Below are 16,232 nucleotides of genomic sequence, written 5' to 3' on the forward strand. Positions count from 1 at the left end.
GGTGTTTACATGTTTAAAACTGTTTTTTTGCTCGAAAATTACTTAGAACCCCCAAACATGATATATTGTTTTTTTTCCGAACACCCTAGAGAATAAAATGGCGGTCTCTGCAATACTTTCACATGAGAGGCTTGTCACGTGGAAGGCTGTGAAGGGGAAGGTTGCTATGCCGACTCTCCTGCTTACATGTTTCGCGCTCCTGCGCTTTGTCAAAGCTCTGACAAAGCGCAGGAGCGCGAAACATGTAAGCAGGAGAGTCGGCATAGCAACCTTCCCCTTCACAGCCTTCCACGTGACAAGCCTCTCATGTGATCCACAGCCGCTCGGACAAGCGGCGCTGCAAGCAGTGCAGCGTTCTCTAAGCTGCCTATGTGTACAGCTGATATCATCTGGTGACTAAGCTTGATCCTTACCACCCAGCGTGCAGCATTACACCTCTGCCTCCAAGCCGAACGCTTCAGATGGAGCTGAAATAAACACCTCCCCCTCGGTTATCAGACTGGACTCATCAGCTCTGCAGCCCATTGAACACCTATGAAGTGAGTGTCCCTAGGAACGTTGTTCCATTCGTTTACACTGACTTTTCATACAACGCTCTGGGTTCTTTCAGATGATTGATTGCATTCATTAGGCATTCGATAGCTGTGCACATTGGTCTTTGGTTTTCACCTTTCCAAAGTTATAATTGAGAGATCTGAGGAGCTTTTCATTATCAAAACATCTGTCCGTTTTATGATTGGTGTTTTTTATGTGTTTTAGATCCTGCAGGGATCAGATGTCTGTGTTCATTGTTTACATTTAATAAATGACATTTTAAAGTCTTTTCCACATCAATCTACTAGTCCCTTTGATGCGCTGTTTTTGATCGTTTTTTCTGCTGCACCGATTAAATGGAGAGTACTATGGTGTTGCCCTTTTGTTCCATGTAATATGTGGTGGAATTTACAAAAAAAAGATGAACTCGATATACAAAGTGTGGGGAGGTCTCTACTGAAAGAAATTAAGGCCAGTCAGATAGTAGTGAGGAGCATTTGATCTATCTCTGGGGAGGTGAGCAGGCATTTCATCTGGTGGTGGATGAGCATTTATCACAAGAAGATTTGGAGATCTTTGTGTTGACACACGGGCACTGGGTGCTGGACTACAGTGAGGGGAAAAAAAAACGCATTTGATCCCCTGCTGATTTTGTATGTTTGCCCACTGACAAAAATAATCAGCCTATAATTTTTTTTTTGTAAAACGAGTTTATTGTTAATGGCACAGTACATCGGGAGAAAAACCAAACATAAAAGAGTTACAGCAATTGGTACACTCGGCAGCCAAGAGAAATAACAGTCAGAAGCAGCTCCATCACATCAAGAAACCCAAATCAGATCCATGAAAACAGTGTCAATTATACACACGTAAGCACTGTAGTAGTATAGTAGAGTAAATATAGTAACAGGATGAGGAACCCGTTAGCACATGAAAACACATCGCTTACACAGCACATCCAGGAAAGTTCCAGTTCAACCTTAAAACTAAGTCCCACAAGTATCTGGGTCATTAAGCCAACGATCCCAAATCTTATTAAATTTATCTGGGCATCCCCTGTGTACATAGATGACTTTTTTCAGCGGTAAGGTAGAATTAACCTCAGCTACCCAAGCCCTGAATGTCGGGGCTTCGGGCCTCATCCACAATTTGGCAATTAACTTCCTCGCATTAAACAATGTTTCCTGAGTAAAAGTTAAACTGGAGGGACCCACCGGGGCACCCAGCTCCAGACCCAACAAGCAAACTTTAGGGTCCACCTGGAGGGGGGAGCCCATGCGGTCATGCAGGAAATGGACCACCTGCAGCCAGAAGGCCTGGATGTCCGGGCAGGACCACATCAAATGGAAAAAGGAACATGGGAGAGTCCCACAGCGCGGACACCCCGGCTCCAGGGAGGGCTTGTATCTACGAATCCTGGCAGGCGTAAGATAAGATTTGTGTAGGATATACAATTGGGTCAGCCTGTCCGTTACCCTAGGGGAAACCTGCTTAACCCTATCCATAATCTCCTCCCATTCTTCCCCCGCAATCGGGCCTACATCCTCCTCCCACCTGCATCTCGCTACCTCTGTAAGTCTAGCCACAGCACGTCTTCTGAGGAGGTTGTATAGAGTCGATATTAGTTTCGTGGGCTCCTCTCCGACTATGACACCCACTACTGATAGTTCCTGTGGATCTGGGAATCCCTCCCCGAATTGAGCCCGCAGGGCATGGGACAGCTGTGCAAAACGAAACATCATATGTGCGGGGAGCTCGAACTCTCTCTGCAGTGCCCGGAAACTACATACACCCACCGGGGTGATGACCTGATGCAGGTATACCACCCCCTTGGAGGCCCAGAGACCCGCACCCGGCAGCTCCTGGAGCTCCCTCAGCTGGGAGTTGCACCACAGTGGTGTATGGGAGTGCACCCAATCCGCCCCCAGCATCTTCTGTGCAATACCCCATATCCGCCTGTGTTGGAGCAGTAAAGGGGCATATCTCTTCCTTCTCCCGGTAGACATCCCCCCCCCGAAACAAAACCTGCAGGGGGGAATGGGTATAATCAGCCTATAATTTTAAATGGTAGTTTTAACCGTGAGTGGCAGAACAAAAAAAACAGCCAGAAAAACACATTTCAAAAAAGTTATAAATTGATTTGTATTTTAATGAGTGACATAAATATTTGACCCCCCCCCCCCCCCCCCCCAATCAATCAGCAAGCTTTCTGCCTCCCAGGTGTCTTCATACAGGTAAAGAGCTGAGATAAGATGCATGGCCTTAAAAGGGAGTGCTACTAATTGCAGCTTGTTACCTGTATAAAAAAAAAGACACCTGTCCACAGAAGCAATAAGATACCAAGCGCTCCACGACGCATGGCCAAGACGAAAGAACTGACCAAGGACAAGAAAGGCTGGAATGGGCTACAAGACCATCGCCAAGCAGCTTGGCAAGAGGATGAAAACAATTGGTGCGATTATTCGCAAATGGAAGAAACACAAAATAAAACTGTCAATCTCCCTCGGTCTGGGGCTCCATGCAAGATCTCACTTTGTGGACTTTCAATGATCATGAGAATGGTGAGGAATCAGCCCAGAACTACACAGGAGAACCTGGTCAATGATCTCAAGGCAGCTGGGACCAAGAAGATAATTGGTAACACACTATGCCATGAAGAACTGAAATCTTGCAGCACGCGCAAGGTCCCCCTGCTCAAGAAAGCACATGCACAGCCCCCTCTGAAGTTTGTTAATGGACATCTGAAGGAGTCAAAGGAGAACTGGATGAAAGTTTTTTTTGTCAGATGAGACTAAAATCTAGCTCTTTGGCATCAACTCAACTTGCTGCGTTTGGAGGAAGAGGGAGGCTGCTTATTACCCCAAGAACACCATCCCCACCGTCAAACATGGAGGTGGAAACATTATGCTTTGGGGGTGTTTTTCTGCTAAGGGGACAACTTCACTGCATCAAAAAGGGACAATTAACAGGGCCTAGTACCGTCAAATCTTGGGTGAGAACCTCCTTCCCTCAGCCAGGCATTGAAAATGGGTCATGGATGGGTATTTAAGCATGACACATGGCCAAGGCAACAAATGAGTGGCTCAAGAAGAAACACATTAAGGTCCTGGCGTGGCCTGGCCTAGCCAGTCTCCAGACCTTAATCCCATTACAAATACGTGGAGGGAGCTAAAAGTTCAGGTTACCAAATGTCAGCCTCGAAACCTTAATAACTTGGAGAGGATCTGCAAAGAGGAGTGGGACAAAATCCTGTCAGAGATGTATGCAAACCTGATGTCAAACTAAAGCAAATATCTGACCCCTGATTGCCAACAAGGGTTTTGCCACCAAGTCATGTTTTGCAAAGGAGTCAAATACTTATTTCACTCATTAAAATGCAAATCAATTTTTAACTTTTTTGAATGCATTTTTCTTGATATTTGTTGTTATTTTGTCTCTCACTGTTAAAATAAACCTACCATTAAAATTATGGACTGATAATTTTTTTTGTCAGTGGACAAATGTACAAAATCAGCAGGGGATCAAATACTTTCTTCCATCACTGTAATTATTACATTGATTTCATTCATTTTGTATGTTATATGTATGTATACGTTCGTTTTTTTATATAAAAAGTATTACACTTCACTATGTTAGATGATGACTAGCCGACACATTCGTCGGCTAGTTGGAAATGCTGATATGTTAACACGAAAGCACTGACATGGCATCACTTCTAATTAACTGGCATTTTAATGGCGCCATTTTTTTTGAAAAATCAAAAGTAATCAAAAATGCCGATCTTGTTTTTTTTGTATGCTTTCAAGGGCAATGGAGGGATTTGGGGTCAAATGGAAAACTGAATACTTACCTTTCCTGGCGCCCATTCATGGCAACATACACATGGTTGGTTGCTCCACCCACAGGACCACTTTGATTATAGCAATGTGACCAGGTTGTGTAACCATAAAATGGCCATCCACAAAGGGATTAGAAGCAAAATCCAGCAGGAGTTACATAGTATAAAGACAAAAGAGGTGCCTCCAAGTGTAGCAATATAGTTACATTTAATTAAGGTACGATATTTAGCACCTATTTTATACTCAGTTGTGACATGACGCTACTTGTATATCAAGTCAATTTATGAGAAAAAAAAAAAAAAAAAAGAGGAGTTGCTCGTCTGGTAAAAGCTCTCAAGCCAAGTTACTATCAAACCAAGGTTTTACTGTAATTTTCTAGCAAAAATGTAAAACAAAAAGTGCCACAAAATGCCTGGTCTTCAAGTGGTAAACAAAAAATAAATAAAAAAAAAAAAACAAAAAAAAAAACCACACGTGCTACTTACCTGCGATGGGCAATAGTTTGGCCCAGAGCAACCCTGATCCACTGGTACTCCTAGCCCCTCCCCCCATGTCTTAGCCAGGGACAACATGCTCATTTTTACTCCCCAACAGTGGCGTTGCTATGGGGGTGCGGGCTGCAGAAGGTGACACTGGGGCCGCCGCTACACACTGTATTATATTGCAAGCTGTGTGAGGGAGCGAGGCTGCCTATAACACTCCCCCATCAGATTAAGCTGTCACTCTGCCCCTCAGGGATCTCCAATATCAGTCCCAGGGCTGGAGTTGGTGGGCAGAGCTGAGGGTGTGGCTGCCTCCTGCACTCCTCTCACAGACTCCTTCACTATGGCTGATCCTGCAGATCAAGGGGATAGAGGCAAGGACTCAGCAGCCCCGCCCACATCTTCACCTGCAGGAATGATTCTGTAAGTTACTGCACAGTCCTGACCTATACCACCCTAATGCGCACTATGCGACCCCCACTTGTCCTATACTATGATTTACTGGGGCTGTTTGGGGGGTGCGCCCGGTGACCATGCGCTGCCTGCAGGTCGCTGGGCAGGATGGGGGGGTGTGGACACCACGTTTTGACACACCAGGTGACACCAACCCTAGTGACACCACTGCTCTCTAATATAATCACTTTCAGATGCCATTGTAAGCAGATAATCATTGTTATTCACTGACAGGTAAGGTCAGTGGTCATAGTGTTATATCTGATTAGTGTACATCATTATAAAATCGCCCTTACATGGGGGGCGTGTCCGGATGTAGAAGGAACAAGACGTGTTCCAGAGGAGCTCCGTTCATCCTGATCCAATCTGCAGCCATCCTACCACTGCCAGCATCTGGAGAGTCTCCAAACTCTCCCTGGGTGACACCGGACAGTATCTGCACCAGCCCTGGCCAGTATTGTGGAGCTCGACGTGCCGCTTGCATCTCCATAGGGCCGTGGCCGGCTCCACGGTTCGGGGACCTGCCACCATCTTGGGGCCTAACTTGCCTCTGGCATCCCTTGGCTCACGTGCCGCGGTGAATTGACATCCATCCACATCGGCCATCCCTGTGTGGGGCTGGAGGGTGAGGGGGCCTGAAACGGCATTGGGACATCCACAGGAGGCCGGCTCCGGGCGCCTTGCGGCTTACCGCCATACTGAGGCCTGCCAATCCGCGGCCATCCTATTACCGCCAGCGCTTGGGAGCCTCCAAATCCTCACTGCTCGGCCCCGGACGGCATCTGCACTGGGGACCTGCCTCCATCTTGAGGCCTGCCTTACCTCCGCCATCCTCAGGCTTGGGTGCCGTGATCCACGGAAGCGGCAGAAAATCCACACAAGTCTGTACCGGCTGTCCCTAGGAGCAACATTACTATACTGCCCTCCTGAGGCCCCAGAGATGCCACACTCCTCTTCCTGTGCCACCATCTGTGCCCCAGCGATATTGCTTCGTCTTCCCTGTGCATCCACCCTTACTGAAGCTGTGCTCTGCTGGGGGCCCTGGTCCTGTATAGGAAGCTCACCATCTCTCATCCTGCTACCAGAACTCTGGAGCCTGCCTGCTATCCCCAAAAAAGGAACTTTGCTCCTGTACCAGCGTCCTGTAGCGGCTGGCTTGTCTACAAGACAGTCCACGGCTAAAATGGTGACTGGTGCGCAGGTGGTTGCGGAGTCGGGGGAGGTGGTGGCTCCCACAGAAGTGGAGATTTTAGAAGCCATTGAATCCTGCAAGGAAACCCCGACAGCAAAGATCAACTTCCCGACAGTGGATGTCGGGCTTATCCGCCAGGATATGGACAAATTCAGGTCCCGCATTGTCAAGGTGAAGGACGCGGTCCGGTCGGACTCCAGGGAGGTAAAGGCCCTGCAGATCCAGGTGAAAGTGATCTAGGAGCGTGCAATAGATACTGAAAACCCTAGGCCCTAGACCCGCCGAGTTTACTGAACAGTTGCTGTCCACCTTGTTCAAGCTGGGGGACGTACCACCCACCTTCGTGGTTGAAAGAGCCCACAGGGTCCCGCTGCTCCCTCCGCGCACTTTCCTGTTGCAGCTGTTGAATTACCATGATCGAGATCGCATCTTGGCGGCGGCTCGTGCCATGCCTGAAATTAAATATGAGAATACCAGACTGCTCTTCTTCCCGGACTTCTCTCAGGAAGTACAGCAACAACGTAAATCCTTTACTGATGTGAGACGCCGACTCAAAGAAAAAGGAATTCGGTTCAGCCTTTTGTACCCCAGCAGGCTACGGATCACTGATGGCGATAACAATCGTTTCTTTGACACACCAGAGGCCGCAGCGGCGTGGCTGGATACCCGTTGATCATACAAGGCTGAGGAAATAATGACCGACTACAGCCAGTGGGGAGTAGCCAAGTATCCCTTTCTTTTTCAAAAGGACTGCCTCCTGATAAATAAAGTTACTCTCTGTCCCCAATCCCTTCCTACCTATTGCATCCCACTTTTGTCCATATTGACTGTTTTTTGTCTTCTCTTGTTGGCTGGTCTGCCGATCATTCCTGCCTGAGGAGCTCCAGCGACAACCACTGAATCACCCCACCTTTGCTCAGAGGTGCCCCATTTCCCCTTCTCACGTTTTGGATTCCCCTCCCTCTCAAGACAGACTGTTTCGGGAAAGGCTCTACCCACCTCCGGCCCTATGGCCTAACGTCTAAGGGTCCTAAAGACTCTGTTTTTTCTAGTTATGGGACGAAACCCTGCATCGGTTTGTATAGTTCTCTGGCCTATTTTTTTGGTCTTTGAACTTGGTGTTAAGGATGTTTGGGTAGGGTGTTATGTGTTCTGGGGGGAGAGGTTTCTCTGCTTTGAAGAAATTAATATGTACTGTGCTGCTCAAATACTGTTGACTATATATGAATGAAATACTTGTATAGCGCACAATGCGAACTGAATCGCCTCAAGGCGCTGTGCCAAATTTGGGTCTATTTACACCTACTGTTTGGATAGGAGCATCCTGCTTTTGTTTTGTTTCCCCCTGGTGTTCCATGATGGTCCCATCAGATGCTGAGTCGCTGACCATTCTGTCGTGGAACGTCAGGGGGCTTAACTCCAGATACAAACACTCACTGTTGTTCCAACACTTAAAACTGCATAACCCCCACATAGTGTTGTTACAGGAGACACACTTAACTGGTAGTAAGGTTCTGGCTCTGAAAAAACCCTGGGTGCAGCGGGCGCTTCGTGCGACCTACTCCTCGTATTCTCGAGGGGTATCTATACTGATCAGTAAACGAGTTCCATGTGCAATTCACGAGGTTCATCTGGATCCCCAGGGGAAATCTGCTATGGTGGTAATGAGCATTTATAACCAAAAATGTGCAATTGTGAAGGTCTAATTGCCTCCGCCGAGCCAAATGCACGTTCTGTACGCACTATACGAAAGGCTGGCCCCGCGCTGCCCGGCGTGTCCAGTTCATGGGAGATTTTAATGCCACGCTGTGGGGAAGGTCTATGTAGGTCACGGGACAATCTACTTTCAATCCTGATCTTGGTACGTGGGCTCAGACAACAGAGTTCCAAGAGGCATGGTGGTGGCTTCACCCCCAGGATAGAACGTACTCCTGCTTCTCCTCCACATTTAAAACATCCTCCCGAATTGATTTAGGCTGTCAATGCTGCCCTCCTGGCCAACATCCAGGAGGCCTATTCCCTTCCTTCTGGCCTCTCTGACCATCATCCTCTTAAACTCACCATTAGGACTACCAAGTCGAGGAGCAAAGCCTCTGGAGGTTGCAACCCCATTGGATCAACAATGAGACAGTCCAGGACAGGGTCCCTCCCTCCCTGCAGGATTACTGGGTCCACTGTGCGAGGTCAGCCTCCCTGGAGATGGTATGGGATGCTTCCAAAGCTCACAGCAGGGGGTCAGTATATCTCGGCCGTGGCGGCAGTCAAGGCGCAACTTGGGGATAAGGTCTCTGACCTACAACACAAAGTTGATGAGGCTTTAAATAAATATAAGGCCTCTGCAACGGTCCCCAACTTCGAGCACCTTTCATCGCTTAGACGAGAACTGCATCTCCATGTTTCAGACACCACCAGGCTTGGTATACAAAATAGCGGACAGAAATATTTTGAGCACGGAGACAAGAACAGCAAATTACTAGCGATGTTAGCGCAGCAGGACAGGACCTTAGTGGTTATATCAGAAATCCTTACGGCAGAGGGAGTATTGGTCACCACTCAGGAGGATATTCTGTCTGCCTTCACGTAGTTTTATACCTCTCTGTATGTTTCCTCACTCCCTGATAGATTTGACCCTACACCTATGACCTCCATGTTGGACACGCTAGCACTGGGGTGGCTCTCTGATGCGGAGACAACTCCTTGCCTCCGAGATCACACCAGAAGAGGTCATAATGGTCATCAGATCTTTCCCAGCAATTAAGACCCTGGGGCCGGATGGACTTCCCATAGAATATTATAGAGCCCACGCAGAACTACTTGCCCCCAGGTTAGCTCAGATGTTTCAAGCCTGTCTCCAAACGGTGTCCTTAGCGTCCTCTATTAGAGAGGCTCATATCGTTCTCATTCCAAAGCCTAATAAGGATCCTAAGTTGTGCGCCTCCTACAGGCCGATAGCACTTCAAGTTGTGACCTAAAAATATTAACCATTAGACTCAAAGTAATAAAATCTCTGATTGACTCTGATCAATCAGGCTTTATGCCAGGTAGGTCCACAGACATCAACATACGTAGACCGTTTTCTAATATTCATGCTACCCACACTAATCAAGGCACTAGGACCATTGCCACCCTTGATATGGAGAAGGCGTTTGATACGGTGGAATGGGTGCATCTGTGGGAGCTGCTTAGACATATGGGTTTCCCACCGAAATTGATTGCCTAGATACTAGAGCTGCACGATCCTGGCTAAAATGAGAATCACCATTTTTTTTGCTTAGAAGATAGATCACAATTCTCTCACGATTCTCGCAGCGTAACATCATCTTTCACATTAAAACAAAAAAAAAAAAATTAGCTAACTTTACTGTTTTTTTTTTTTAATTATTGAAGTGTATTTTTTCCCAAACAATTGCATTTGAAAGACTGCTGGGCAAACACAGTGTGACATAAAATATTGCAGAAATTGCCATTTTATTCCCTAGGGCCTCTGCTAAAATTATATATATATATATATATATATATATATATATATATATATATTATTTTTATTTATTTTTTATTATTATTGTTTGGGTGTACCAAGTAATTTTCTAGCAAAAAATATTGATTTTAACTTAAAGAGGAAGTAAACCCTGATGGGTTTACTTCCTCTTTCATTCCCTGCAAAGGCAAAGCATAATGGACTACTATGCATCGCCTAGTAGCCCATTATGTGTCACTTACCTGACACAGGAGCCAGCGAAGTCGCCGCTGTCCCCTGTAGTCCGCCGCATCCATCTTGCTGGTGGCGTCTCGCAGCTCCGCCGCTGTCATTCGGCGAAGCCGCGATGACGTCACTCCCGCGCATGCGCACGGGAGTCGACACGCGCGGCAGCTCCATTCTTGGAAATGCCGCGCTCAGTGCGCCTGCGCGCCGCTGTCTACGGCGCATGCGCCGTAGACAGGGGTGCCCGTATTCAGGCAAATATCTCCTAAACCATATAGGTTTAGGAGATATTGCTTGGACCTACAGGTAAGCCTTAATCTAGGCTTACCTGTAGGTCAAAGTGGTTTGTAAGGGTTTACAACCACTTTAAGAAGTGTCAGAAATTTTTTTAGACTTTAAGTGGTTAAACTTCCTGCATTTACACGTGGTTGAAAGCTTGGCAGACTGCCCAGATTATTTGTTTACACAAGAAGTTCTATGCCTTTGATCTAAGAAGTTAGTTACAATGTTTCATGCAAGTTCTAAACTTGGCAGATTGCCGGGATGCTTTATTTTGATAGCTGAGTGAGCAGATAATCTCCCCACTTGTTTATATGAAAGAATCGCCTACTCTCAGTGGGAGAGATCGTCAGAGAAGAGAATCGAGATTTTATAACGATTAATCGCGCAGCTCTACTAGATACACACACTGTACACCGGTCCCCTGGCATGTATAAAACTGAATGGCTCCCTGTCTCCTTTGTTCCCCCTGCAGAGGGGCACCAGACAAGGATGCCCTCTCTTCCGGCTTTGTTCGCCCTGGCCATGGAACCTATTGCTGAAACCCTCAGGAGCTCGGCCAGAGTCTGTAGTCTTAGGGTGGGCTGGCTGGAGGAGAGGGTGGCTCTTTACGCGGATGATCCATTGCCATTTTTGAATGACGCTGGTGACTCTCTGCAGGGCGCGCTTGGAGTCATGGATGTCTTTTCCACCTTTACTGGGCTGAGAGTGAATTGGCAAACGTCTCAGCTCTTTCTGGTGGATGAGGGGGCCAGGTCCTCCTCACCCTCCTCTATACCGCTTCAATGGGTTGATAAATTTACCTATCTAGGTGTCGTCATCTCAAGAGAAAGCGGGGATTTTTCCCAGCTCAATCTTGAGCCTGTCCTGGTAGGAATCAAGTCTAAACTGAAAGCATGGAGCAATCTTCCCCTTTCCCTCATTGGGTGCATAAATCTTCTTAAAATGAAAGTCCTCCCCAAATTTACATACATCTTTAGAAATTCCCCACAATGGCTGACCAAAACCTTCTTTAACTCTCTTAAACAACTTTTTCTCTCATTTATTTGGGGGTCTAAAATCACCAAGATTCAAATATTGAAGTCTGACCAGGGCTGTGGACAGCGGGGGGTTTGGCTCTTCTGGATTGCCACAAATATTTCCTGGCCACTGACCAATGCAGTGACAGTGCTGAAGGCGGCTGTAGTGAGGTCTCTGGAGGCCTTGAAGGGGTTGCTATTCAGGGGGCCAAAAATACCTCACTGCCTCACCCCTTCTATGTGCACCACTATGCAGGCGTGGAGGGTGGGAGAGGCGCTGAGGGCACCACAGCCAAACTTCTGGTCTCCTCACACCCCCCTGTGGCTGAATCCTAACCTACCGCAGTTTAATACCATCCCAGATCCACGGGCCTGGGCCAAATATAGAATACTGACCCTTGAGCATGTTATCACCAAAGGAGAACTCACTCCCTTTCAAGTATTGTGTACCAAGTTTAATGTATCTGCATGGGCTCATTTCAAGTATCTCCAAATCGCTCATGCTTACAGGTGTCAGTTCTTTGGCCGACCAATTATACTGGAATATTCGGAGCTTGAATCTACCCTTCGGGTGAAGGATCTGCAGAAGCCCACGTCTCAGGTCTATGGGTCCCTGCTGGTTGCTGCCGTCCCCGAGCTGTCCTCCCTCCACAGGAAATGGGTGGAGGACATACCGGGGCTGAACGAGGATGATTAGAGGGAGATTTGGGGTTTTCCATTCTCTCCTCTGGTCTCAGCCAGGGACAAACTGGTCCAATACAAAATTTTACACAGGGCTCACTACACGCCTCACAGGCTGCATTAGATGTCGCAGGCGTATTCTCCGGCGTTTTGGCGCTGCTCATACCAGCCGGGGAATTTCTTTCACATTTTCTGGACTTGTACACTACTGGAAAGAGGTTCACCAAGTGATCACCAAGATCACTAGGACTAGTGTCCCTTATGACCCTAAACATTGTCTCTTGGGACTGGTGGAACAAATGTCAATGTTCAGAGCTAGGAAAATAATCATATACCGGTTATTGTATTATGCACGCAAGGCCATCACGATGAACTGGAAACCACCATCTCCCCCCTCTGTCAAATTCTGGAAAAACCTAGTGAACACCAGTTTGCCTCTTTACAAAGCCACCTACTCGGGCAGGAGTTGCCCACACAAATTTGAAAAGGTATGGACCTGTTGGTTAGAAGATTGTACCACAGCAACCGATGTAGTAACCAACCCCTAGATTAACATTATGGCTAAAGTATGTTACTATACTGACCCAATTACCCTCATGTCACCTCATCCTGTCAGAATATTGAGCACAGATACTCGTGAATTAAAGCGGGAGTAAACCTGCTGACGTTTTTTTTTTTTTTTTCTGACCTGCAAGGGAAAAGGCATAATGAGCTAGTATGCGCCACATACTAGCTCATTATGAAATACTTACCTTAGAACAAGGCCCCGACATCTCACCCGATCCACGACGAGGGAGCTGACATGTTCCCTTGGCGTGTCTTCCGGGTATCGTGGCTCCGGCGCTGCGAGTGGCCAGAGCCGCAATATCGTCACTCCCGAGCATGCGCACGGGAAATTTCTTTCCAGCAGGGTCCGGCGTCTGCAGGACTTTCAGCCGAGAATCCCGTGCGCATGCGCCGCTGCGGTCAGCAGCGCATTGCGAGAGGAATATCTTCTAAACCGTACAGGTTTGGGAGATCTTTTTTTTTTATAACTTTTACCTACAGGTAAGCCTTTAATAAGGCTTACCTGTAGGTAAAAAAAAAATAAGACTATACAGCCACTTTAAACCTCTCCCCACATTGGGGTATAGATAAGTGAAGTTGTTTATAATGTACAATCTGTCCTGGTGTGGTCTGTTGCTGCATCAGTGACAGGTTGTTTATGTTCTATGATGTTGCCACATCAGAAGTTCTGCCCCTGTGTGGGTAATATTGTATGCTATTGAAAAAGACAATAAAAAAAAAAAAAATCGCCCTCACATAAACTTGTAGCCAGATACCCAGAAATGGTGATTTTAAAGCTGAAACTATCAGTTAAATTGATATGTAAAAAGCCGACATAACATACCGTGCAGTTTACTATACATTACACCACAACAACAACATTAAATGTCCTGTACCTGTTATCGAACTCCGCTAAAATATATCCCTTTTCAAATAGGCACGATCCCGCGCTGGTGGTAACCTAATCTCGCGATAACAGGTGCGCTGGAGACTGTCGTATATGACGTCATTTGTAAGAACGCCTCTCTCGCACCGGAAGTTGATGGTGTTCTGGGATATGTAGTTTCCGTTGTACGTCTTACTGGGTCCCTCGTACATCTGTGAACGGTCCTGCAGTTGCAGTGATGCCTGGCTTCACCTGCTGTGTTCCGGGTTGCTATAGCAATTCCCATCGAGACAAAGGTCTGCACTTTTATACGTTCCCCAAAGATCCGGAGCTGCGACACCTGTGGCTGAAGAACGTGTCTCGGGCTGGAGTGACAGGCTGCTTTAATACTTTTCAGCCCACCAACGGACACCGGGTGTGCAGCCTTCACTTCCATGGTGGGCGCAAGTCGTACAGCATCAGAGTGCCGACAATATTTCCTCTTCGGGGAGTAAACGAGAAGAGACCTCGCAGGGGCAGCCCGGGAGACAAAACCAACAAGAGACATCAGCCCAATTACTCCACAGCGGTCCTGGTGACGTCACTGCCAGGACAGGAGCAGGAGGTGCTGGAGCTGACAGCCAGCGGTGCTGAGATGATGCTAATAGGTACATCACCTGGCATGGGGGCAGATATGAGCGGTGTAGACGTGTCTCCTCCTGCCATAGGAAGGTCCCAAGTTGGAGGACCAATCCATGCAGAATCAAACCCAGTGAATCTCACTGTAAAGCTGGATTCTGAAGGAGGATCCGCTTTTTCTCCAGCTACTTCTCATCAGCAACTTCAAGTGGTAGTGGTGGGAGAAGAAACTTATCCCATGCCCGAATATTACCCATCTCCGCAGTTCGCTGACCATTCGTATTCCATGTCCTCCAGCACCACCACAGAGGAGCTTCTGAGAAAGCTCAATGAACAGCGGGACATTATAGCCCTTATGGAGGTAAAAATGAAAGAGATGAAGTCAAGTATCAGACATTTACGAATCACAGAGGTAAAACTGAGGGAGGAAATTCGACAGAAAGATAAAGTTTTAAATGCTGCTAAGAAAAAAACTTAAGTTGGCAACATTTTTTTGTGACAGTCCTTAAAAAAAGCAATCGCCAGCTAAAGCACCTGGTTTTCTAGCACAGACAGGAATTCTTTTTTTATCACAAGAAGATATCATATAATGTACTCGATGAATGTGACCTTGTTTCAAAGACTCGTACGATCCGATTGTATGGGAGGTGTTAGCAGCGAGGATTCAAACTTTCCTTATCAATGGTATTGCAGAATCCCCATTTTTTTCATTTTTGTTTCATTTTTGAAACGTTTTCACGTGTATATTCTGTAAAGCTGTTTCAAATAAAAGGTGTTTGTACTTTAGGTTTACTTTTCATTTAAAACGATTTCATGGCAAGCTGTTGATGTCAACTTTGGTGTGCTCTGCCAAAATTTGTAGAAAATAAATGTTAAAAAGAAAATCTTTTACTGAATACGGTATGCCTTTTGAAGATGATTGTTGTTATTCTGATCCAATGGTTTTCAATTCTTTTTGAGTCACTAACACAGAAAAAGTGTTCAGTGGCTAACACTGGAGCTAGTGATCCTCATACTTGTTCCAGGTCAGTGACTCATAAAGTACATTATATCATCAAGAAGGACAGGTAACTAACATTTTAAGGAGTGATCAGCAAGGGTAGCCTCCGTGTTTCTCTCAGGACAGGTTTCATGAAAGTGATATTAAACCCTCACTTTCAGCAGCTGGTTTAATCACCTACTATGAAGCTTCTTTATTTTTTAATATTTCCTGTGTTCCAGTGCAAGCTGATGACATGATTGCCATCTCAGGTTTTCTGTTTCAGGGTGGCACTTTTCTCTTGCAGCATCCTATGAAGCCACACTGGCATGCAGGTACTACAGTTGTGTCTCCCTACATAGTATCCATCAACAGAAATATACAACCACATATCCTAGGATGGGAAAGCACTCCACAACAAACTGACTCCAGACTGCGCTGTGCACCGTCAACTTTTTTTGTGAAGGGAAGCGTCACTGAAAATGGAGAAGCCAGCAGCAAGTTGTAAATTACAAGTGCTGGGGTAACAAATAGTGTTCTGGGGAATGTTTATTTTATTGTGCTCAGTGTGTTGAGCTCAAAATGCTGAGGTTTTAGAATATCAAATATTTGTAAGTACGGTACTTATAATTTATCAAACATTTTATTATGCACTTATATATACACTAGAAATAATGCAAATCTGTAGGCTCAACTTGCCTGGTAAAGTGGCATAAGCCATTAGAGCAGATGCTTTTTTGTGCGTAAAGGCATATGTAAATTACTTTCAGAGTGTTCTGGCATCCCCGAACCCTGGAACTCCCTGCCCTTCAATTAGGGGAAAGAGATGTCAGAATTGTGCTCTGATCTGTCTCCTATGTTTGTATTGGCCATTGAGGCCATCTTATTTGATGGGTAATAGGGAGGCACAGAGGCAGCCCATCTCTTGTTCCTCATTTTTTAATAGAGTAGGGAAGGATTAGGCCTTCTGTCCTGTAATTTCATGTTGCACCTCTGGAACAAGAGGTGCTTCTGGGGTGCC

General features: G+C 46.5%; 2 protein-coding genes across 3 annotated transcripts in view; one reads left to right on the plus strand and one right to left on the minus strand.

Annotated features, from left to right (window-relative positions):
• CENPT (centromere protein T) overlaps positions 1–13,778 on the minus strand; it is a 561,799-nt gene extending 548,021 nt beyond the window's left edge. For both annotated transcript variants that reach the window (XR_013263258.1, XM_077457969.1), the window contains exon 1: positions 13,625–13,778. The gene's annotated coding sequence lies outside the window, so the exon portion shown is untranslated. The remainder of the gene's footprint in view (positions 1–13,624) is intronic.
• Positions 13,779–13,852: 74 nt separating this feature from the next.
• On the plus strand, positions 13,853–15,018 carry THAP11 (THAP domain containing 11). Its single transcript, XM_077457988.1, has one exon. The coding sequence runs from the start codon at positions 13,853–13,855 to the stop codon at positions 14,708–14,710; it is 858 nt and encodes a 285-aa protein (XP_077314114.1). The 3' UTR covers positions 14,711–15,018.
• The last annotated feature ends 1,214 nt before the right edge of the window (positions 15,019–16,232 follow it).

This window comes from Lithobates pipiens, unplaced genomic scaffold, assembly GCF_037356315.1.
Source record: "Lithobates pipiens isolate NorthernLeopardFrog02 unplaced genomic scaffold, aLitPip1_a1.2 Scaffold_10, whole genome shotgun sequence".
Lineage (NCBI taxonomy): Eukaryota > Metazoa > Chordata > Amphibia > Anura > Ranidae > Lithobates > Lithobates pipiens.